This window comes from Hesperophylax consimilis, chromosome 14 (assembly GCF_061612785.1).
Source record: "Hesperophylax consimilis isolate HC1 chromosome 14, BYU_Hcon_1.0, whole genome shotgun sequence".
In the NCBI taxonomy this organism is placed as follows: domain Eukaryota; kingdom Metazoa; phylum Arthropoda; class Insecta; order Trichoptera; family Limnephilidae; genus Hesperophylax; species Hesperophylax consimilis.
This window is the reverse complement of record NC_142849.1, coordinates 22,044,212-22,069,687: the sequence shown is the minus strand read 5'-3', so window position 1 is coordinate 22,069,687 and position 25,476 is coordinate 22,044,212. Positions and strand designations below refer to the sequence as shown.

The 25,476-nt window shown below is 33.3% G+C and overlaps 1 protein-coding gene across 1 annotated transcript in view; it reads left to right on the top strand.

Annotated features, from left to right (window-relative positions):
- LOC149418059 (suppressor of lurcher protein 1-like) overlaps positions 1 to 25,476 on the top strand; it is a 346,086-nt gene that overhangs the window by 251,157 nt on the left and 69,453 nt on the right. Inside the window, exon 7 of the mRNA XM_089639636.1 lies at positions 11,618 to 11,677. Coding sequence (XP_089495762.1) covers positions 11,618 to 11,677 — 60 coding nt within the window. The remainder of the gene's footprint in view (positions 1 to 11,617; positions 11,678 to 25,476) is intronic.

The following is a 25,476-nucleotide window of genomic DNA, read 5'->3' as shown; positions in this document are numbered from 1 at the left end:
ATATACCCAGGACCATTTTATCGTGAATTCCATGCAAGAGTCCCAATTGCTTCCAGAAAATTTGAACAATTGGGAATACAGCATTTCCAATTGTAGTATGTTATAGTGGAGTGACGGAGTGGAAAGGCGAAGGAGATAGAAAAGAGAAAGGGGTGGAAATACCTAACTATTCATATCTCGTCACTAAGCACGGCTGTTGCCATTTATATATATATATATATAAATATATATTTGTATAAATTACAAATAATATAAAACAAAATGAACCCTTGTCTGTCCAACTGGGAAGGATTTCTGTTTCAGGACAGCCAAATTGTGTATTTAGTACATAATATTCTTACAATGGAATGGCGATGCTGTCAAAACAAATTTTGAGAAAATTTTTGATTGCATTCAAAGTGACAGGTTTATCATAAATTATCCATGAAAGAATCGCAAAGATGTAACTTATTACCAGGGTCAATTTGGATAACATTAGTAATTGCATTCAGAACAGATGAATGGTTTCTTTCGGGACATCACAAGTCTGAGATTCTTTCCAGGGCATTTTGGAGAACATTTACAATTGTATATTTAGAATTTCCACATTTATAAATCAGTATAAGACATGAATCCTATAGTTCTATATTTTTAGATTTTCTAAGGGATAGAAATTACACATTACTAGACGAGAAAATACGCCGTATGACATATGAATTTCCAATTTTAAAATTTCGAATCTTTATTTATTAAATGGCTAGTCATTATTATATAGTAATCGAAATAAAACCGTGCAAAAGTTTCTTAAATTTAAATTTAAAAAATAACAACAATGAAGATCAAGTTTTTAGAAACAAAAATAACCATTTTTAAACTTGAAATAAAAAAGTGACTAGATCCTTATCTCTCAAGTATAAAATAGCCTTTTGGAAGATAAAAAATAAAATTTAACATAATATTATCAATGTTATTATTTTTTTTCTATCTAAGTACTTAAATCAGTACTCAAAAAAATATTTTTTTTAATTAACATTTTTTTTAAATAAACACTTATTAGTTCATATTAGTTCATATTTCAATCAGCGTTTGGATTCTTATTTTTTCACCAGTTTGAAACTGGGAAAAACTACCACTCTGGAACGATCCACAAATATAAAACTTTTTCAATATTTTTATGCCCGAATAACTTTTTGAGAAAACCTCACATAGTAATATTAAATCAATGAAGATGATTTTTAACAACTATCAAACGAAAAATATGATATAGCAAAATCAGAAAATATTCCGTCGTATCTATGAATAGAACTCAGATTCGCTCTGAGGGGAAAGCCCTGGAAAGGCTGAGGTTCTGGGTTTAATTCCTAGTTGCGAACGAATCTATTTCTGATTTTCATGTTTCATATTTTTCAATTGAGATTTGTTAATATTATCTTCAATTATTAATTAGTATTACCTGCATAATAGACCGGATGATATACATTACATATGCAGCCGCATATAACTTGCAGGCAGATTGTCAGCCCCGCGGTTTCATAGACATTTAGCCTGAAATGCAATAATGGCGCCACAGAACCTGAATACTAATAGCATGGCACACAACATATCCGCTGTTTAACTCAGTCAATATAATGTGCATGTCTAATACCACGTGTGTCAATGGAAATGTGTGCATATCTCGTACTTAGTATATCTGTGGAATTGCGTGTATTTCAAGGTATGTGTACTATCATGTTATATCTGTGAAACTGTGTACATATCTGGCATTCAGTTTTCCTTGTCGAAGTGTGATATTGTGTGTATTTATGGATACTAGTACGTCTTTGAACGTGTGTGCATGTGCAACAAGCCGAGACATCTTAAACGGATTTGATGCATTGCAAGATTAGTTAGGCAATGGTAACAGGAAACTATGACATACACCCAAATGTTGTGTGCTTGAATACAATTTGAGGTTGGGTTATCATGTGACCAACGTATATAGTTATCTACGTCCAAGAACAGCATTGAATCAATTAATCCGGTTACAATAGACAACAAGCTCCGGTTTATGAACATAAAACCTACTGTAATACCATTTTAATTGACCTAGAGCAAGGGTCTACGAATCGAGAGAAAAAGCGTCATTATATCAATAGAAATTCTTGATTAAGAAGGCATTAATTTCAAGGAATATTTTTTTTTTATTATCATTATTTGGAAATGTTATAATAATAAAAGAAGACAAATTATTATTTTAATCTTCCAATACGCAGCTATGCAGTTTTGTGATATATCCACTAGATTTTTGACATATTATGGCAAGTTGGCAATATAGCATAGTCTGATAAAAGGTGAAATCAAGGTGGATTCATTGGCGTTAAACCGAAGTAGGCAGTGTGTATATGTTACCATATTGTGATGGACTCGCCCTGGGATAAATTTTTTTTATTGTTGATTTATTATGGTGGGAAAGAAATTTTCAGTTGGTCTCACGACATAGGAGATTACCAGATGTTGGACAACTGATTTTAAAACAAGTGTTTAGATTTATTAGGGTAGAGAAAAAAAAAAAAGGAACATGCACTGTATCGGCAGAGACCTCCGTGATGGTGGTTGATAATAGTAAGCCGAGCTAAAATGCTGGTGGGCCAACACGCCACTGGACTGGGGGTAGTCAAGTTTCATCCTTTGAACGAAGAATTAGACATTCTACTGGAGAAGTAACAATTTATTGGTTTTGAAACGATTTAAAATTAATGTGACAGGTTCTAGGGCCATAATTGATGTGTTCCTTTAGTGCATTTCTGTCTTTTGAAAACAAAAAGCATTCAGAATTCAAAAGAACATAAATTAGAAATCGCATATGGTGATTTGGGGGGTTGGTTTGGGGAGGGGGAGTCTGGATTTGAAAGCGCGGGGAGACGGTCAAGACAGTCAGCGTTTTAAGATAGTCGAGCTAGTAAAACCTAAGAAGCGCGTCAACAAGAATTAATCGTCGGGACGCGAACACGGCTAAAATCTTTTAGTGTAGAAGGTGCGGTTTTCTAACAGCATGAGTTTTCTGCATGTGACTGTGTTTGTTTTTTTATAATTATTTGGATTGTTGACACTAAGATGTATCGGTAAGTCTATTATAATCTAATTATTAACACTTATTTCCTTAATGTAAACCGAATAGTCCAATTGTATTTTAAAGTAAGGGTATTTAACTTGAGCACTATAGGTCCGGACCTGTTAGCAAGGGAGGCCATAAATCACCTAATGCGTTGAAGTGACCGGGTCTTGGCGATTACAAAAGGACTAAGAGCGGTTACCCTGAAGCCGCTTAAGATCATTCAACAATAGACATTGTTTATGAGCTAGACAATTTTGTTTTCTGCAATTTAAGATGATTTAATAATTCTCCAGTAATAATATTTAACGATTAGGTTATACGGAATTCATAAAATATATTTAATTAAATATAACTTATTCAAACATCACTCTTTTCATTCATTTTGAATCGGGATAACGCAGCGGGTTACAGCTAGCCGCCGGGAGAATTCATCTGTCTGGCATTCCTATTCTATGAAGTGAGATTTTCATTTTTCATAAGTTTGACGGGGACGGAGTGTACGAATTTTCCGTAGGCTGTCCTATCTTACCAAAGCGACAAAAGCGAAGGGAACGAAATTTGTAATTTGGCTTGCCTAATAGGGACTCTTGTGTTAGCAAAGTCGATAACCCTGGATACCGAGAACGGGGAAAACATTACAGTGATGCCGTTGGACCAGGAGGTGGGGTTTTAAAATGTTTTACATTCTGTTTGGTTCAAGACAATGGAAAAAATATATAAAAAGCTAGGGCTAACAGTTCAGTATTTTAAATACAAAACTGCGAAAAGTAGTGAATTTCTACAATAATAGTTGAGCTATACGTGAATTTATCAGTAGGGTAAAAATCAGTTTATTTAAATTCCAAATAAAAATATACGACCGAAATTTAATGATGTTATCCAACCTCCGATAGGACATAGTGAGTAAAGGTATTACATTGTGGAGGGAGAAAATAGTTCCGTCAGTAGTAGACCTAAACCAGCGCATTGGTTTATTTGCTTCAAATGCTAAATATCCGTAATAAAAATATCCGTGGATTTATCAGTAGGGAATAAATTAGATTATTTAAATTTTAAATAAAATTGTAAAACAAAATTTTGTATTGTCATCCAACCTCCGATAAGACATAGTTATTAAAGGTATTACATTGTGGAGGGAGAAAATAGTTTCTTCAAGTAGTAGACACAAACCCAGTTCATTCTAGAGGCTGATGTCCAACCACCGATAAGGGCTGAAATAACAGATAAAACTTTTTTTTATGTTTCCTTATTCATTGAAATTATTTATTACATGCATTTAGGATTTTTTCGACCGCCATGCTAGGCACATGCCGTGTTACTTTGAAGGGAGACGAAAAGGGAAAGTGCAATTTAAACAAACATTTTAAAGTCAATAATAGACGTACGGTGAGGAAGACCCTAGGGCCAAGACGGTTGTAAAATCATAACAAAGATGTATTGTACTACTAGACCGGACCCTCTCCCCGGGGACAAAAATAAATAATAGCTTATTACGACACTTATTACGAACTTGACCGTTATAAGTGGGTCGACGGAACAGATTTATATTATCTTGAAATGTTAGAAAAAATTCAGTGAACAATAAAAGTTGCGTATTATGAATAAAGGGTTCGTGAAAAAAAAAAATATGTATACATATAAACATATTTATACCTAGGGTTTCCCTGATACTTTTCAGACTCCCCATCGAATCAACATTAATTACCTCGGTAGTGTCATCAACATTACTAAACCTTTCCCTGTCCCGATTTTCGACCAACGATTAAACTTCATAATTGGAGAATTAGATAGTTTCGCTGTAATAATATCACACAAATATTAGCAAGCAGAAATGGTTTTTTTTTCTGCGCTATCGCGTGGACGAAGACGCCAGCGTGAACTGAGCGGATCAGCGCGGCATACTGAAAGCTTCACTCTTTCGCGGTTTTATGCAATGAAAAAGGGAATGACAGACAGGGTGAGAAGGCATGAGTGACTCTGGGATGAAAAGAGCGTAATTCGCTGTTGGAGGCGTCTAGCTGAAGGTGACCTGCGAGGTTCCTGCAAGGTTATGTGGAAGAGATGTTCGCGCGATATTCCGTAGGAATAAACCCGTTAAAGTTCTATCAGATACTCCAATGGCGTCGACCTGGAACCTGATGTAAGCCAACGCAATCTTGGCTTAATTACAACAGATTCTAAGAGGTGAAGTGTAGGTCTGACAGCACGTGGAAGGAGGGCTTCATCAGACGAAACTTACATGACACATTTTCGCGTAAGCATCGTGATATGGGATGCAATTACTTTCCCCATTTAGAGACAGTAAAGTAGGTTCACAGAAGTGAATACGCTGGAACAGTATCTGGAAGTGTTGGGAAGTCTCAATTCGTTTTCCTTCAGGCGTGGTGGGTTCTGGTAGGTCACGGTACCTTTGAGAAGTGGGTCGCCAGCTATTAGAGTATAGCCTAAGACACGCTGAGGTCAATGTTTGAGTTCTGATCACCATTCACCGTTATTGTTTGGCTAATGTAAGACAGCGTAGTTTGAAAGAGATTTCATTTGTATAGTTTACCCCTTTTCCCTTCCCCTCCCCCTCCACACTTCTTTTTCCTATAATACGACATAGTTGTTCAACAAAACTCTTATCAAAATATTAGTAGCTACTACAATATTAGGTTCCTTGAGTTAGCTTTTCACGAAAACGGCGCTATATAAATTATTCAATAATAATAATTATTATTATCAGGCATCCTGTAAGGAGGAATAGGAAATAAGGCACACGGTTTTACGATAAATAATTTATCAATTAAATTGGTAAAGAGATTATCCACTCAAATTAGACGGAACTGAATTACCGCAAAACATATAGGTACACTAATAGATTGTTCATATAGAAGGAGTCCTATTCACATGAATTAAAAAAAATCTAAACAAAATACCCAACGCTTAAAAATGCGAAATAACTCTCAAGATTTCGGTTACTGTATGCTCAGTCATAAAACAATTAACAACGGCGCTAACACAAAAAAGGTAGCGAGGGCCCCATAACGGACCTACCAGAGGTTTAACTGATAGCGTGCGGCCAAGAAAAAAAAAAAATAAGAACGTCAAGTGAGACAGGGGCGGATTGGGAAATCTTTCGTAGAAAAAAAGATAAATATATATAAAAAAATAAATAAAATAAAAAGTAAAAGGGATTAGGAGTTTTAACAATTTTAGCAACAAGAACAGGGCAGTGGGGAGCAAGTGAAACCTAGGAAGGTTTGAAAAAAAAATGTATTATTGGCGAGTTCAAACGTGTTCTGCTGCTAAGTTGATGGAACAATAATAGCTGACAATAGCTTATCTCCGTATCTACTCCCACTATTATTTTTCCAGAAGGGAGCTGTGATGGACTCGCCCTGGGATAAATTTTTTTTATTGTTGATTTATTATGGTGGGAAAGAAATTTTCAGTTGGTCTCACGACATAGGAGATTACCAGATGTTGGACAACTGATTTTAAAACAAGTGTTTAGATTTATTAGGGTAGAGAAAAAAAAAAAAGGAACATGCACTGTATCGGCAGAGACCTCCGTGATGGTGGTTGATAATAGTAAGCCGAGCTAAAATGCTGGTGGACCAACACGCCACTGGACTGGGGGTAGTCAAGTTTCATCCTTTGAACGAAGAATTAGACATTCTACTGGAGAAGTAACAATTTATTGGTTTTGAAACGATTTAAAATTAATGTGACAGGTTCTAGGGCCATAATTGATGTGTTCCTTTAGTGCATTTCTGTCTTTTGAAAACAAAAAGCATTCAGAATTCAAAAGAACATAAATTAGAAATCGCATATGGTGATTTGGGGGGTTGGTTTGGGGAGGGGGAGTCTGGATTTGAAAGCGCGGGGAGACGGTCAAGACAGTCAGCGTTTTAAGATAGTCGAGCTAGTAAAACCTAAGAAGCGCGTCAACAAGAATTAATCGTCGGGACGCGAACACGGCTAAAATCTTTTAGTGTAGAAGGTGCGGTTTTCTAACAGCATGAGTTTTCTGCATGTGACTGTGTTTGTTTTTTTATAATTATTTGGATTGTTGACACTAAGATGTATCGGTAAGTCTATTATAATCTAATTATTAACACTTATTTCCTTAATGTAAACCGAATAGTCCAATTGTATTTTAAAGTAAGGGTATTTAACTTGAGCACTATAGGTCCGGACCTGTTAGCAAGGGAGGCCATAAATCACCTAATGCGTTGAAGTGACCGGGTCTTGGCGATTACAAAAGGACTAAGAGCGGTTACCCTGAAGCCGCTTAAGATCATTCAACAATAGACATTGTTTATGAGCTAGACAATTTTGTTTTCTGCAATTTAAGATGATTTAATAATTCTCCAGTAATAATATTTAACGATTAGGTTATACGGAATTCATAAAATATATTTAATTAAATATAACTTATTCAAACATCACTCTTTTCATTCATTTTGAATCGGGATAACGCAGCGGGTTACAGCTAGCCGCCGGGAGAATTCATCTGTCTGGCATTCCTATTCTATGAAGTGAGATTTTCATTTTTCATAAGTTTGACGGGGACGGAGTGTACGAATTTTCCGTAGGCTGTCCTATCTTACCAAAGCGACAAAAGCGAAGGGAACGAAATTTGTAATTTGGCTTGCCTAATAGGGACTCTTGTGTTAGCAAAGTCGATAACCCTGGATACCGATATAACGTCTATTTTAGTATAGCAGCGCCGGCTTTTTCCCCTGCTATTGGTGTGGTTGAGTTATTCCCGTAAAAAGCACCGGTTTCTGTCGAAGGTGTTGGCGGACCAGCCTTAGATAGTCACCCGGAATAGACCTCTGTTTCGAGTATTTTCAGCTGGTGAGAGGACGCTTTCACTGAGTTCAGATCGAAGGGAACGAAAATTGCTAGTGGGCTTTCCTACTTGAGTTAGCTGGTAGACGAAGGAACAAAGCGGATAAGGGCTATGCTATTCTTGGCTGGCGTGTGAGGAGGATTTTCTCGCTGACAGAACGAAGGGATCGTGACGAATATGAAGTTGTCTCGGCGATTTCTGACGTCCTTCCTGTCAAATCCAATAAGTACTTACCCCACTATAGGAGGAGAAGTCATCCAGAATTAGGTTGGAAATTGACTCCGACTGAAACCGTTTGAGCTGACGGAGATCGGATGATTTCAGATTCACGACCTGATGATTCCAGTATCCCTGATCCTTAGCGCCGGGAGTCGAGGATATCAATTTCTACCATTCTTTGATATTTGAAGCGAACGGAGGGTAACAAACGATAGAGCGAATGACCATGACTTTGAAGTGGGGTAAAATCTCCCGTCTAGGAAACATTCGTTATGTCGGATGGACGCCCCGTTCAAATTAAATATTGACATGACTATTTTGAGTGTGGACGAAAGACTTGAAGTATGTTTTGTATTGTACATATGATAAATATGTGTCATTACCTCTACTGGAACGAGAAGCTGTATAGACTGGAGCCAGGAGCTATTTGGAGTAGCGTGACTGCAGAGGCGAAGTCGAACAAACTGAAGCTGAATTCATCATTATCCTTACGAGCGTAAACCAGAGGGGTGTTCACGGGACTCCCGAACTCCTGACGTTGCTGATGCAAACCACTTCAGTATATGTTTATGTTTGAGGTTAGTAGAGTGGACTCCTAATTTTCGGCATGCTGGCGAAGCTCAATTCATCATCGATTTGGGGGAGGTTGACGCGACCTAAACCTCGCGCTACCCACGTGACCCAAATGGTTCCTGACACCAGGCTATCATGCCACCGGACCAGAGCAGCTCCTTGTACCTAACGGTATAAGATGAATCTTCATCATTCATCATCAACATCAACATCAACAGCTACCACCAAGGACCCACATTCCACCTTCATCACCCTCCGGCAGGAGGCAAAACATGTCATTATCTCATCTGTCGCTGAGCGATATTCAATTCATTTCTGGAGGTGTTGGTATTGGACCATCAACTTGGCTGCTCTCGAGCTGGTCACGTTGATGGGTGGGATTTGGACGGAGACCAATCGAAAGCAACACATGTTTTGTCTCTAGCTATTCCCGAAAATACCTACTCATAGAAATAACTCACAAAACTAACAATCCATAGTCAAATCATTAACTTAGAATCTTGTGCATCTTGAATTGAATTGTCTATAGTGAATTTTATGTACTTAATTTGTAATTAATTGTCTCATTATATTAGCACATTATCAACTGCAGCAACCGGAAACGTTTGGGCGAGCAAACAAGGTAGGAAAAGGTAGCTAAAATCAGGGTAGTCGGTCATTGTCTTATTTTCAAACCATACAGAATGTAACACGCCTCATCTAAAAAGAACCAAAGTTACCACAACCAATTAACAGGATCCTTCAATGAATTAATCCCTGTCGAAACAAAAAAATTGACACAACGTGACATATTAATTCGTTAAGATTGAAGGGTTGATAAACCGCGGGAAGTTGTAAATCAAACGAGGAAAATATTAATCCGTTAGTAAGAAAATAGGGGGGACGGGGAAAACATTACAATATTATACCATATATGAGAAATGATTTTACTAACATCAAATGGCCAAATCGAAAACCGAACACCCATCGTTCGATTGGAAATATACAAATTCCAAATTGAGATTCTGCTTCTATGTTCATATCATAAACTAAAATAAAGAAAAATACCTAACGTTTGAAAATAATTGTGGTTCTTCCATTTATATCATTAAAATCATGCAATTGTAGTTCAATGTAGATTGTTTAGTGTCATTTCGGTGAACTAGAGTGATAATATGACAAAAAATGTCATTATTGATGTTATTGGAGCTGAAAACGTATTCTTTTTTATTTTCTAAAATTGACTTTTTTGTATGAAGATTTTCAAGAAATCCGCATGGCTAAACTGAAATTCCCTGAAAATTTTCATACAAAAAATCAATTTTTTAACAAGTACTCTATCACACCAAAAGTTACGAGCCGCCACCGGTTCAATGAACTCTGATTTTCTTTGAATACGTCTCATTTTCGGAATTACACAAAACTGATGTGTCAAGAATTCAGTCAAAAATATTCAATTATAATTTGATGACTCCCATAACTGGTCAAGAAAAACATTAGCGAAAAATGTTAAGAGTGGATGCTGGAATTTTTTTTTGGTGAATGTTGTTTATAATTATTTTATTGATCACTCTTCAGAAATTCTCAATTTTCTCATTTTATTGATCATTCTGCAGAAATTTTTCATGTTCTTATTTTATTGATCATTCAGCAGCAATTTTTCGTGTTCTCATTGTATTGGTCATTCTGCAGCAACTGTACATTTTCTCATTTTATGGATCATTCTGCAGCAATTCTCCATGTTCTCATATGATTGATCATTCCGCAGCAATTGTTTACGTTTTCTCATATTATTGATCATTCCGCAGCAATTGTTTACGTTTTCATTTTTTAATCTTCACAGTCCTACTAGTATAATAATTATAATATCCCGTAATTTTTACGCATATGCATTTAAATAAAGTTTTGCATACCTATCTAGTAAATAATAAATGTCCATATCACTAACTCTTATCTAACTGACGATCATCCTGAAATACTGAGAAATAGCATCAGTTAAGTTGTTTGGTGACGTGATCTTCAAATGTTCATTTGGTCTAGATATGTTCATCTACAACCAAACCATCATTATTCCGTTCTTTATTCAGCCTCCCTACATTCCTCATATTAGGAATCCTAAGTCCTGCTAGCTCCAGGATGTTGAGGCTTGTGAATAGTAAAAATCTCCCTGACCATCTCATCATAAAACCTTATCAGGGAGTACATTTCTCCGAAATAGTTCTAACCATTTATTTTTGAGTATCATAGAAACATTGAGACGTGTTTAGCGTATACAGGATGTATCAGCACGTACCCAAAATATTTTAACCAGCGATTCCTTAGCATTTTTGGAGTAAAATTAGTGTATATGTCATTTTGCTATCCGATGATAATCGTATATTTGTTTCAATTAAAATACAGAATTTTTTTATATCATGAACGTTACCGCTGTCTCTTACAGACGGTACTGAAGAAATGAAACAGACTGTGTAAGATGTGATGAGCTAGGTTTTACCTAGTGGCAATGTGTGGTGTATTTTTTGTTACATTTTGAAGGTACATTTTTCTCCAACTGTGCTTAGGAATCGCTGGTTAAAAGCTTTCTGGTACGTGCCTGTAAACTCTTTACATTGAATGAATTGAATAAGTACCAAACACAATAAATAATATTTTATCTACGGGATGTTTTGTAGAAGACTTAAGAAACAAGAAACTTGTATAGGTCTGTATATAGCTATAGATAAGGGTAATAAAACCCCCTTACTGTCTGATACAAGTATAACTTCAGCAACCCCCCTTGGAGCAGCCAACCCTTAAAGTTTTAGGTCGCCTAACAAAAACTATCTAGGATATATATTTTACTATTGAGACTGTGACTTTGACTTTCACTTATTTGATTATTTGAAAACAGAGAACTTTAAAAAAGTGTAATTAATATTTTAATTTCTTTTCAGGTTAAAGGAGAGAATACGAATAATATTCGAAGAAATCACGTTACAAAAAGGAGATTTAAGGTAAGATTTTAAATTGCTGCTATATTTACTAACTTGACCTAATAAAAACATTTAATTTCAATATTTTTTATACATTCAGCCTTTGTTCGTGATGTTGAATGAATGAATCCAGTTTAATAACTAATTTTGAAAATAATAAATACTCCCCGATACGTTGTTTATCCATTTTAACATTTAATTATAAAAAAATAATTAAATACGTCGGCGGCAATTATTTTTACTCGGGAGATATTTTCAATTTGTATGGATATCTCAGGTGAGTATGCTTAAAATAATTTGTTATTTAATTACTTGGTTTTAAAACGAACTATGACGTTAAAACAAATGCAAGCCATTACTTAAACTCCAACTTATAAACTTATTTGCCATTTAGTAATTTTTTATTTAAAGCCCATGATGATTTTATAAAAAAAAAATTTCCACTTTCCCTCACTTTATCCAGTGTTATGTAACATTACATAAATGACAATTATATTATGATTATAGACATTATGATAATTTGACAATATTAGGCTAAATCTGGAATCCTTCATCTCGTCAAATCCGATATTTACTTACAATCTCATTCAACGATAAAAACCAGATCTTCAACAAACTACATAAATATGCCACCCATGGATAAAATATTTTAGCACTACACAAATAAACTTTAATAATAATAACACCCATACATCACATTGAAACAAGCAACAGAGGATACACCAAAACATTTAATCAAACATAGTATTTCAGTCTGGATAAATACAAAAGGTACAGAATTGTTCGTAACTTAATAACGCCAAATCGAATATAAAACAATAACATTTATATTAAATTTTCTCGATAACCGGCCTACTCTATCGACTTCAACGTGTGATCCCCACATCTCTAACGCGTGCCACATATTATGCTATGATCCAATCCCATCTAAGTTATCTAATTAGTATCTGGGGCACCATTACAAATAAACAAACATCCGAAACACAATTCATTTAAAATAGAGCCATAAGGAATATATATCATTTACCATGGGATACACATATACACAAATACTTCATTTTACGATTATCCGGCATAAACCAGCAAAAAACACGATCACAAAATAAAATACAGTTCTCTACCTACTTACACGACAAAATTTTGAATTAACTCATTATAATACAACGAATATAAGCAATACAACGCAATACCTGGTAACATAAAACTTCCAGCAACGAACAAAAAAATACTGGCAAAAGCTCATAAAAGCTATTTCCTCAGCAGTTTTATAAATGAGTGACTTGTTTATTTGTAATGGTGCCCCAGATACTAATTAGATAACTTAGATGGGATTGGATCATAGCATAATATGTGGCACGCGTACGAAGTCGATAGAGTAGGCCGGTTATCGAGAAAATTTAATATAAATGTTATTGTTTTATATTCGATTTGGCTTTATTAAGTTACGAACAATTCTGTACCTTTTGTATTTATCCAGACTGAAATACTATGTTTGATTAAATGTTTTGGTGTATCCTCTGTTACTGGCAAAAGCTCATAAAAGCTATTTCTTCAGCAGTTTTATAAATGAGTGACAAGTTTTTTTTTAAACTTCAAAAGAACTTCTGTGTTTATTCCTTTTAATTTATTTATGAAATATTTTCCTTTGTCTGTCTAGTCCTTTTTTTAAATCTATGTACACTGTTCATTGAACTCCCTTTAAAATTCGTTTTCTTATGCAAAAATTAGTTTTATTTTTATTTTTGTTCTCCTTTTATATAGTATTTCATGAGAATGATGGTATAAAAATCAATTCGCAACAATACTATACTATCCAAAATACGTCAACGCCTTAGCAGAGATTTCGCCTAGTGAAATATTATTCCCCTGAGGTGATATCTCACAAAAGCGGCGCTATACAAATCATCCAATAAATAAATAAATTAAGAGATTTTTCAAACTGACACTACATACACTAATTGATTTATTTAAAATGGAATATTGTTTGTATCATAAGTAAAAATACATAGACCGGAATATTCATTTTAGTGTTTATTAGAACTTACTATGAAGCACCAGCTTACATGCAAGCAATCCTGTGTTATGAGATACAGAAATTACGTTGGATCGAGTCTATCCTATTTTCGATCTGCGATGATTGTGATATTCGAAATAATCAGCCATTTCATCACGAAGAGGAGTTGTTGTACAGAGATGTTTATCGTATATCTCCAGTAAATTATCCATATGAATTGGTTTCATAAGTTCCGAACTTCTGTTGAAATTACTTCAATAATTTTCAATGTAACTTCCAAAGCCCGAAAGGAGATTATGTCAGCAATTAGGAATCCAAACAAGTTTTAATTTGCAATCTGAATGAGGTTCAGAATTTCCATAAACTCTTCCCTAATTTGCCGTTCAATTATTCGTTTAAGGAGTTTCGTCATCGTCAGTAATAGAAATACTATCTATAGTTTAAATAAACTATCAATATAATTTTATTGATCTTTTTATCAAAACGGCAAATATAAGGAGGAGGAAGTAAGAGAAGGACGGGTAGTTTCAGAGAATTTGAACAAATTTCAGAGTTATTTTTCAAGTTCTGTAAAGGTTCTACTCAAGTTCTGTTAGTTATGTGAACCAACTGGCCAGTAATGATATAATAAGAAAAACTTTACAGAACTTGAAAATTATATTTTAAAATTGATTAATTGTTCAAATTCTGTAAAATAACCCATTATAACTGTTACGTATCAGTGGGAAATGCACCTTAATCTGGAAATGTTAATTGACGAGAGGAATGGTAGAACAAAATAAGAAAGCGTTTACCAAAATTTTGCAAATTTTCGCAATTAGATTAGAAACTTCTAAGAACATTATATTTAATTCATTGGAATACTTTTTAAGGTTATATAGATCAACGCTGTATTTATTAATTGAAGAAGGAAACAATATTAATCAATCTAAATGAAACATGAAACAGAATGACACAAAACAAAAACGTAATGGTGGCAACTTGGGATCGAACGCATTACATTTGTCTTACCGGGATAACACTCTACCACTGAGCTTCCCTTTATGTTTTAAAATAAAATTAAAAATACATATTTCATACGAAAAACTATAGTCAAACGAGGCATGTAGATTAGGAAACCACGCAGTGCGTCATCCTAGTCAGGTCCATCTGTTATTTATTTTAGTACATATTTTTTGAGTGTACCTCTACATCCTCGTATCACAGAACATATTTAAACAAGGGTTTTATTATTTTTTATTTATATGCCATTAAAATGCCTCTCTACCAGCAATGTAGTAATTTCAAAACTTTCCACTGACCAAATGTTATGGAAAATATATTATTCTACCTGTATAGCGTATATCTTCCAATGCTACACCCATAACACCCTATATGAGTTCCATCTGCAGTGCGGTTCCATAAAATGGACTGTGTTAAGGCAAAAGGGAATAGCCAACACTTACCAAGCTTATAATCTGCAATAAAATATAGCGTTAATTTATTTTTTGTATTTCTACTGCATTTAAGATGCCGTAAAAAAGTGATTAAAACAGTAGACAAATATTTTTTTTTTAAATAAAGTGAACTAGGCAAACGAAACGAAGTACACTAATAATCATTCCGATTATCAATTCATTCGTGTGGGTAAAAGGATTTTAAGTCAGTAATATAAATTGTTCAGTAAAGCAAAATAAATGCTTTAGTTGTCTCTTCAAAACAAGTAAACTGACAGTAGAATAGCAGGAATCCAACATTTTCAATAAATGTTTATATTCTTTCCCTTTCTGACAAGGTATACATGGCCAACAATGACCTTAAATGCAATGATTTGTAAAATGTAATATCAGTGTTTAAAATATATCTTATATTTATATAACAATAACAATAAAATAAATTTAAAGTTCATCAATTTATTCTTGAAATAGTTTTATTTTCATTTCATTCTGTATTTATTATATATATTTTCTTTATAATTCTGTATTTTTGCAGATATGCACGTGTTTTTTGATATTATATAATAATAAATATTTAAGTACTGCTGTCATATTATGTCGACTTACGACTTTCATATTTTCAATCTATGACCTTTGCTATTATGTCCTATGATCCTGGAACTAATTTATTTACGTATCTATGTATTTATTATGTTTTCTTATTCTCCCTAAAACAGTAATACACTTATATATTTCGGGGAAAATTATTAGACAACAATGAGGTAAGTGTATGTGACCATAAAAGTTCATATGGGCAGTTTTACTGAACTGTCTGTCTTTTTTTTGAATTGTCTATAAGTGACTTTGAAAATATCGATGGTCAATGTAGAATCGTTGCGGTTTAGTAGCTCTATTGACAACAACAAAAAAATTGACACTGACATTTTACAGAAAAAACACTAAGAACAAAACATTTATATCTAGAAATTCATCACCTAGACAAATTTACCAACGATTCGTCAAAAAAATTGACTCGTAACCCCGTTCATAAAAGAAATATTCTCGACCAAAGAGTTACAATTTTCCTAAATTCAATTCAATTATTTTTATTAGTATGATTTTATTTATTATGAATAATTAAATTTTTATATCGAGTATAAACCTTTTTACAACTTATTTCTATGACATTGAGGACACGCTACAATAAATCTAAAACCTTTTTTTATAGTACATAGGCATAAACCACGAAAAGCATCAAGGCTTTAAGTTTCGTTAACATCTGTTAATTTCATGTTTGTCATTTTAAAAACATTACAAATTGTCCATGTAAGGGGTTTTAAAATAATGAGTAATGAAAGAAAATCTATAAATATAACTATATAAAGCAGAAATATAAGTATGAAATCAACTAAAAATATTTTTAATAAATATCCTAGCAGTAAAAAGCTTTGCTGTTTAAAAGCAGCCTCCCTTATACTAAATATATCGACATCCGTATTGATTCTCGTCAACAACAAGATTGCTCTCCCCACCGGCATGACCATTGACAAATTAGTCCTGGCCGGGAGATAACACAGTTTATAATGTCGGTGACGGAGATAACAATCGAGATCCTAGAAATAATCGATAATGCTCTTCACGATAGCCAAAAAACATTATCATTTACTTAATTTGATTATTTATTTAATATCAACGGTATAAATATACCATAAACAATGATAACATGTCACAGTTAAAATCGTAGAAATATTTAAAAAAAAGAATTACAAATATATGTGGCATTTGATTGTCAAATGACATTAGAGAGTAAGTAAGTAAGTAAACAAGAGATACAATATCATTCACGATTGATTGTTAAATTGTTTATAATTTTTAGAATAATCACATTAGTCATCGTTGTTCTGGGTCAGAAGAAAAAAATTGGAATTTCACAAAATAGGGAATTTTGGAAAAACCTTGTAATAGATACAAAATATTTCACCACACTTGAAATATTACTTTTTATTTATACTGGGTTTTTACGGACGATCTCACTTAGGTACGTGAGAAAAATCCAGTTATAAAAACTCAGTTAACATACAAATACGCATACAAAGACACATTAATTTTCATATACCTGAATAAATATTAAAATATAAAACAAATAAAAATAAAAAAACCACTAAAAATAAAAATTCAAAATTAAAAATATATATGAAATACAAATATTACCGAAAGGTAAGAGACGCAAGTAATACATAATATAATCAGTGCAACATATTATTTAACAACAGCAAATTTTTTTTTCTGAATCCACGACTTGAATTACGAATCTGAATACTTTTCTGAATTACGACAAAAACATCTCACTTCCTCTGGATCCAGAACAAATGGGTCTATCGCTCTGTTACGGGGATCTAATAGTATATTGGTTTTTTAATCAAAATTATGTTCCATGTATTATCTAACGCTCACAACGTTGAGAAATTAATGTAATAAAATTCAAATGTGTGCTTTATTCCCTTACGTCTTTGCAGAGATGATATCAATTTTGGGTATCCCAGCTTGTATGTAGATTGCGCATCTTAATTATGGGGTAATCGAATCTCACCACAGACAGATTCTACAATACGCTGGGGTTTGTCTTCTGCGGCTGTGACGAATTATACAACCGACGATGTACTGTTTCATCCAATCTCGTTGGGATTTCGTGTTTGCCTGGTAAAGATCATTACGTATTATTAGATTAGGAATATGATTACAAGACTTCGTGTTGTACCAAATGAATAATTTAGGATTTCTGTAAAGTTTTTTTTGTATCATTTTGTATGATAGCATGCAGATTTCCTAATTTTTAAATATTAGTCATTCAGAATATATCGAGAGCACGTGTTCTTTTCCTAATAAATACCATGGCGGAAAGCGAAAATATCAGTAGATATGTAATTATCAATGTCAGTATTTGCATGAATACATGTTCCGCCGTCCTCATAAATCATTAGTTTTTAAATGAAACGTTTAATGGCCTGCAGTCCCGTATCTAACGGGAAAACTGATAATTTGACCAGATTTTTAATAATTTAACAGTTTATTTTATATCAGTTAGTTTTTTCCGTGTAGTAGTGAACAAGGAAGTTATAAATCTCATCTTTGCACTCTGTGATAAGTGAATCACAAAGTCTCAAGTCGAGGGGGGGAGGGGGGCCCTTGCAATAACGGTGTATAAAATTATGAATGGTTTAATAGATAGCCTTTATACCTCCAGGAATGATATAAGTTATTCGTAGCAAACAACTTCAGCCAGGAATATCTCACATGGCAAAACGGACGTACTGGCAAATCAGAGTAATGGCGCTACTAAATAATATGTCTAAGACTCATGACATTTTTAACAGTAGCCTTGAAGGATTCAAGGGGCATGTAAATACCATTATACGTATGTATTTTATGAATCTTTTTTTAAAATATGTAGCTTACGTTACGTGTGCTTTGTAAATGGACAATCGAAGAAATGCCTAATGATTTAACCAACTGTATAATTACGTACGGACACTTGGCCACATGGCCGAGCATGACGTCAAGGGATGATTTATTTCTGTACATATGAGTGAATCTGTCCGGTTGACAAGCAGAAAGAATGCTCGGCGTTTTGCTTTACTATGGCATTAAAACTAGACATTACACTGCAGACAAGATGTAACCTCACACAACTATGTTATGCCACACACTTTTTATTTCAATCAGATTCATAATACATCGTCTCATACACTCATAAACATATGAATATTAGTAGACCTGCCCTAAGTGATTAAAAGCGTATTATCCCCACTCCCCATACCGGTTCCATTGGAGCCGGCTGTGCTCGCGTATGGCCTCAAGTGAAATTTGAAAACGTGACGTCATCATTCTTGTGCGAACTATGGTCGAGGCATCATCGGTTCATTTTACGAAATAACACGGCAAAATGTTGACTTGTGATATGAAAACTTGTAAAAATAGATGTGAAAAAGAGAATAAACCCAATTGTCGTATTACATTCCATAAGTAAGCATTATTTTACTTTATTTTAAGCTTATTCACACCGTATTATATGGATCAGTTTTAGAAACATATACTATCACATCACAATGTAGCGATTCTCAAGTGTGCTCATCGTTGTTTACTGGGGTAAGTAAATTATGAAACATTTGTATAAGTGTCTTAACTAAATACTCTGAAACTAACTACGACTCTGCAAACAGAAGAAATTTACTTTGCCGAATTTGGACTTCGCAAATTAGTTCATAACGTGGCGAGTAATTTGCGCTCCCATGTAAAAATGTCTATTCATTCAAAAGCAGATTTTACTTTTAAGAACTAAATGGTGATATTATAATGCGAGATGCCTATTTACTGTCAGATTGATTTATTGACGAATCACAGTCAGCTTTACCCCCTACGTTCTTCAACAGTTGATTTTACCCCTCGCCATTATCTTCTCGTCTATTAATTCCTATGTCTGTGCATACACTCTATACTGAACAAGATATGATCGTGCCATGTTATTGACTTCTTCGTCCAACCCTCTTGTGCGTTGTGTAGTATTCTGTGCAGCAAATTTCTTTTTCCATCCCATCCTTTTCTTAATCTTTGTAATTTTACTGTAATTATCTTTACATTTTTTAATATTCTTATTAAAACGCTCTTTCAGTCCTTAATTATTCAAAAAATCTCAGAGATCTCATTTCTACTGCAAGTACACAGAGAAAAATTGACTTTTATCAACATACATACTGTTTTAAATGTAACGGCTTGACCATTTCCTAATAAAATATCATTCAGAATATATCCGAACACATGTTCACGCTGTGTACTTGTCAGAAAAAATATAAAGAACGAGCTGCGAAAATATTATTATTTCTAAGAACACATAATGTATTCATGCTTTTATGATATTTTCTTATAAAAATTGTTAAATCATTCATTATAGGCCTCTAGTCCCTTTTTTAACAGCAAAACGAATAATTTGACCAGATTTTTTAAAAATTAACAATATTTCATATCAGTAAGTTTTCTCCGTGTACGTGTTTTAATACTCCATTTTCTTTTTACTTTTTTTAAGTAAGCAAAGTATACTCCTAATAAAAAGCTGAGAAGTAAAAATCGTATAATTATAGTATGTATCGTTAGTACAATGGAAGAGAAGTTTTAAACGCCCTCTCTGGTGAATAGTGCCATTGAGAATCGATATGTTTCTTGAAATGACTATCTCTGATGTTCAGAAACTAGATTCAAATAGCCAGATACTTCCTAACCTTCCTCCTACCATTATCATCTTCCCCCTCGTTTTCGTCCATTTCATTCAGCGTCATATAATTTAAAGTCTTTTCAGATTGCAATGGCATGCTTGTGAAATGTCAAGAGGAATCGTTTTTTAACGCTGCTTACTTCTTTGGCCAACGTTCCGGACAGCGTTCCAGTGTTCATTGTCCATCATCAGAGCATATCTGTAACTTATCCTGGTTGTACATTATTTGCTGTTCTGAGGTTCTACTAAAAGTACACTAACACAAGTCTAACCGTTCATCTGCTAACCGAGAGTTCTACCTGTCTGGTTATCAATACATTTATTGACGAACCTAATCTTTGTAGGTGTGTAATTTGTATGATCCAAATGAAAAGGGTATTTAAATGTGTTTTTTTTTTTATTCCCAAAAAATTATATAGTGATTTTTTTGTATTTACGAATACATTTTCTGTAACGATATGAATTGTGCCATTTTAGATTTGAAGCCAAAAGGGTTCGTTTTTATTCGTCAACTAGGCTGCGTTAACGTTACGAGGGGTGACGTAAGTGACAGTCGTCTTACCAGCTAGTGACGGTTTCCACGTTATAATGACGTTGTAGCCAGTTGGAACCGTTTCGAAAAGTATGGTTTTATAGCGTTTTTAAAATCAATAATTATTAATAAATATACTTAAATTTTACATGTTTAGTACAATGATGAGTTTCAGAAAAATAATCGTTAATTTTCCCATGCATTTTTAAAGATAATCATGTTTGTGAAAATAACCCATTAATACAAAATCAATCAATTTGCAATTATTAACATTAATACTACAATATGATTTAACATTATCACCATTAGATGCCGTGTGATCTCCAATCAGTTGTAAAGTAACAGCGGGGTTGTAGGGTCGAAATCAACCCTCAGTACCTACCCTAATTTCGTCCCTTTATTGAAAGGTAAACACTTGTTAACTGTTCGTACCTTCTTGAATGGAAATGTCGTTTAGTGTACCTGGTTGTTTGAACCCTTATTTTCTTTAGGGTTTTATTAAGTCTGATATTGATGAGGAGTTACCTTTTTAATACACACAAGTACATATTTAAATTTCAAATAAAATACGTAAAATAATTTACTAAAAATTGGAGGTTATAATAATAATGCTATAGGCTTGATCTGACATATCTCATAAATCAAATAAAATAATATACGTTCATGTAAAAAGTAAGAATGTACAAGTACATATATTTTTTTAGGTGACCGGATAAATCATCAAAATGATAATTCATCACATCTTTAAAAAGTTATATAAAGACATGGAAAGTGATGGAACAAAAAATTTATTAACTGGGTTAAGTAGGTTAGGTTAGGTTTGGTTAGGTTTGAATTTTTTTTAATCGTTTCTAATGACTTTATATCACTTTTTAAAAGGGTGTTGAATTGTCACTGTGTTGAGTTGACATGGAACCATCAATCGTCTCTTCATAAAGTAATATCCATCAATAAATGTTAAAAATGAAGCTTATTTTGGACTGACTGTGATTCCACGAACATACTTACATGTTTGTCATAATCTTAATATTTTTTTATTTACATAATGTGTGATATAACTACCCTTGAGAATATAAAATTATTTGTGATTTTAAATTTAGACGGTTTAAGTTTCCTGTCTTAGTTTGACCATTTGGCATTTCATCTGTCTGTAAACTTGTTTATTACATTCTGGTACAAGATTTTATTCCCGCCAGTGAATATGAATAAGGTTGTCATTTAGCTCATGAAATTTCTCAGGAAAAATCGTACAATTCCTTTATTGAAATTGAAAAAGATGTTGGGTAACGTGGGGTCCTAGTATGCAAACTTTACCTAAAAATTTTACTTAAAACTCTTACGAAATTGTATTCTTTTTTTGTTTCTTCATAAGATTGATTATTAAGGTATCTCAAACAAACACAAAAACTCCACACGGTTCATAGGTCAAAAAGTTGTATTAAAAAGTTCACATGCATGTCGATTGCATATACTTGACCCATAGGCGGGGTAAATCATGGACTTAAAAAGTTCTGAACGGAGTAAGTCGAGAACAATCTGAAGATGCGGGGTGAAGGGGAAGATGTATGAAAAATGCCTTCAGTTCAAAAGTAAGTCATACAAGACGACTGTCTGGCTATTTCCCCTACTCTAGATTTGGCTTCAATGCCGTATATACGCAATCGCACTAATGCTCTATCGAGGGCTTTTTAGGTCCATGATGTAAAAATACGCGTACCATCCTGTAAGTGTGCGCACTCTGCCTTCAATCTGCTATTGTGTGCAAAATGACGTGTCCGGATGCGTCCCTGGCAATATTTCACCATAAGAATCAACCATGAGATGAAATACATGTTATATAAAATAATATAGGGGTAAGTGTACGCATTCACAAAACTACGTATGCTTACCCGCATACTTAACCTAACTCATAAAAATAATATTAACAGATGAATTGAGGAATAAGCGCTAAAGAATCATTGACGCATTTTTTATTTTATTTTATTTTATTTAGGAAACAAACAGTAATTTATATATTTAGCATAAACAGCAGTAATTACCAATATTGTTCCATTAATTTTAGTCGTTGATTCAATATTTGCACCTATACAATATATTTATAAATGACAAAGAAATATAAAGAATAAACATTACAAGGAATTGCAAAATATTATAAAAACAATTAAAGACAGTTATTAGTAATACAGTTTTCGCATGATAATAATAAAAACAATAAAATAAACTAAGATGATAGGATTATTTCACAAAATAAAAAATTAAGTTATCAGTTTGGTAAGTTCCATTTTATATGTTCTCAAGTAACGCTTGAAAATGTCTACATCTCGTAAGGCATTGTCCCAAACATCGTCGCATACACTTTCCCACCACGTATTGTTATACCCCATGTGACTATGTACAATACATACAAATAAGGTTTATACATAATTGAGTAACTAGTTGGGTTTTTTATCTATCTACTTACAAATCTCTTGAATTCAGGGGAAATATTGTTTTTAATTTATTAAATAAGCGAAAATTAGAAACATGTTTTTTTGGAGGCAAGGTATTCAATTCATAAAACTACTAGCTATAAAGTGTTGTATTTGGTTTAAACAGCTTAAAATTGGTTATTGAAAATTCCTCATTATTAAAAGTCATACTAAAATTATTGAACACAGAAATCAAAAATCCTGATTGTGTTACATTTTTAATACAAAAAATATAATTTTTAATTAGTTATTTGAGTGTTTTGAGACTCAATCACAATCAGGTTGGTTAGTACCTAAATAATGTTTTGTGAATAGAGAGTAACAGAATTTGGGAACGGTTTAATGTTATCCTTGAGAATTGTATCCAAACTCCTGAAGGAAACAATTTGTATTTTTTATTCACGGTTGACTAAATAGGCATATTTTTAGCACTTCGAGTTTGCGATTCAGTACCAATAAAGGATACGTTACTCAAATAAATTTTGGAAACAAAATCGTCAAAATTTATGGTCACATTTTTATTATAATCAGCGATTATTGAGCATATTTGGAGTTAAATATGAAGATGTTTTTTCTCCTTTTTCGTTTAAAAACAACAATGAACATATTTTTCCGTCACACGTCGCCACTGGGTAGTTGGGTACATGACATGCACTTCATCTCTTTCCAGCAGCACTGTTCAGACGAAATAGAGCTAGTATCACGTGATCCATTGCAACGTGTGGCAGTGCGCGGAGAAAACTTATATAAACTGAAATATTGTTACATTATTAAAAATCTGGATAAATTATTCGTTTTCCTGTTAAAAACGGGACTAAACTATATATCCATTATATATATTCGGACAACGACACATGCAATAACACGTGTTTAGATGTATTCTGAATAGCTAATCTTTTGTTAGGAAATGCTGATGAAGTCACATTTTTTACAGTACCTTGATAAAAAGCTGTACCAATTTTTCTCCGTGTGTGATCAGTGGCGATGTGTGTTAGATTATTTGTTTGTTGATTGTAACTGAAAAAAATATCGTAACATGACAACCACATTTCTTGCTCCAAATACACTCAGTAATTGCTGGTTAAAATCTTTAGGTTCGTGTTGATACACCCTGCACTTTATTAAAATCCGGTTAAAAACGTTTTTCGTTAAGTATAATTAAACGTTAAGTATATTCGTAATAAATCGGAATAGGTGTTTATTCACCTGAATTTACCCGTATAATATATTATGACGAAATGCGATAATATAATGATTTTTATAAACGCGTGCTCCGACAATTTTTACTAAAAGTTTAACAGGAAACCTATCAATTCATTCGTTAAGGGCATGCAGTCCACTTTTAAACCGAACTACGAATACTTTTAAGAGATTCTAAATAAATTGGCAATATTGTATATCAGTAAGTTTTCTCCGTGTGTATAACATACCTATTCTAAGTTCAGAGAAGGAATTTTCTGCTTTATAGTAACTACATTATAAAATGTTTAAGTTGGTAAGGTTCGAATTTTAAAAGAAGGGGCTATTATTGTTATTCAATTGATGCGATCGCACATTCAATTGTAATAATTTAGCATTGAAATTGAAAGTAAAGTAACATTTTTCATAAAGCTTTCAGTGTCTAATAAATTATACAAGAAATAATAAATTGTGCTAATAGATATCATTTTTCAAATCGATGCCGAAGCAATTGTGATGGTTCGATTGGTTGCCGAGATACAATTTATTGCGCGGAAGTCATTATTAATTACGATCCCAGCTTTAAGTTCAAAGTTTCTTTAACAGTTTTGTCAAAATATACTGATACATTGAAGTGAACTGAAGTATCAAATTCTTTGGAAAAAAGTAGTTCGTTGACAGTAAACCTTTGTTCCAGTCGTGTACGTAGAAAAATGAGCATTGCTTATTTATTAAGAATCTCTTCTAAATATTGGGAGTATGGTTAAAAACGGGATTGCAGACCGTTTCCTAATAAACTTATACTAAATTCCTAATATATAGAAACACTTGTTTGTACACCTGCATTTGCCTTTATAATGTATAATGACGAAATGTGAAAATATTAGAATTTTCATCAATACTTGTTCCTTATATTCGTACTTTACTAAAAGTTTATCAGGAAACC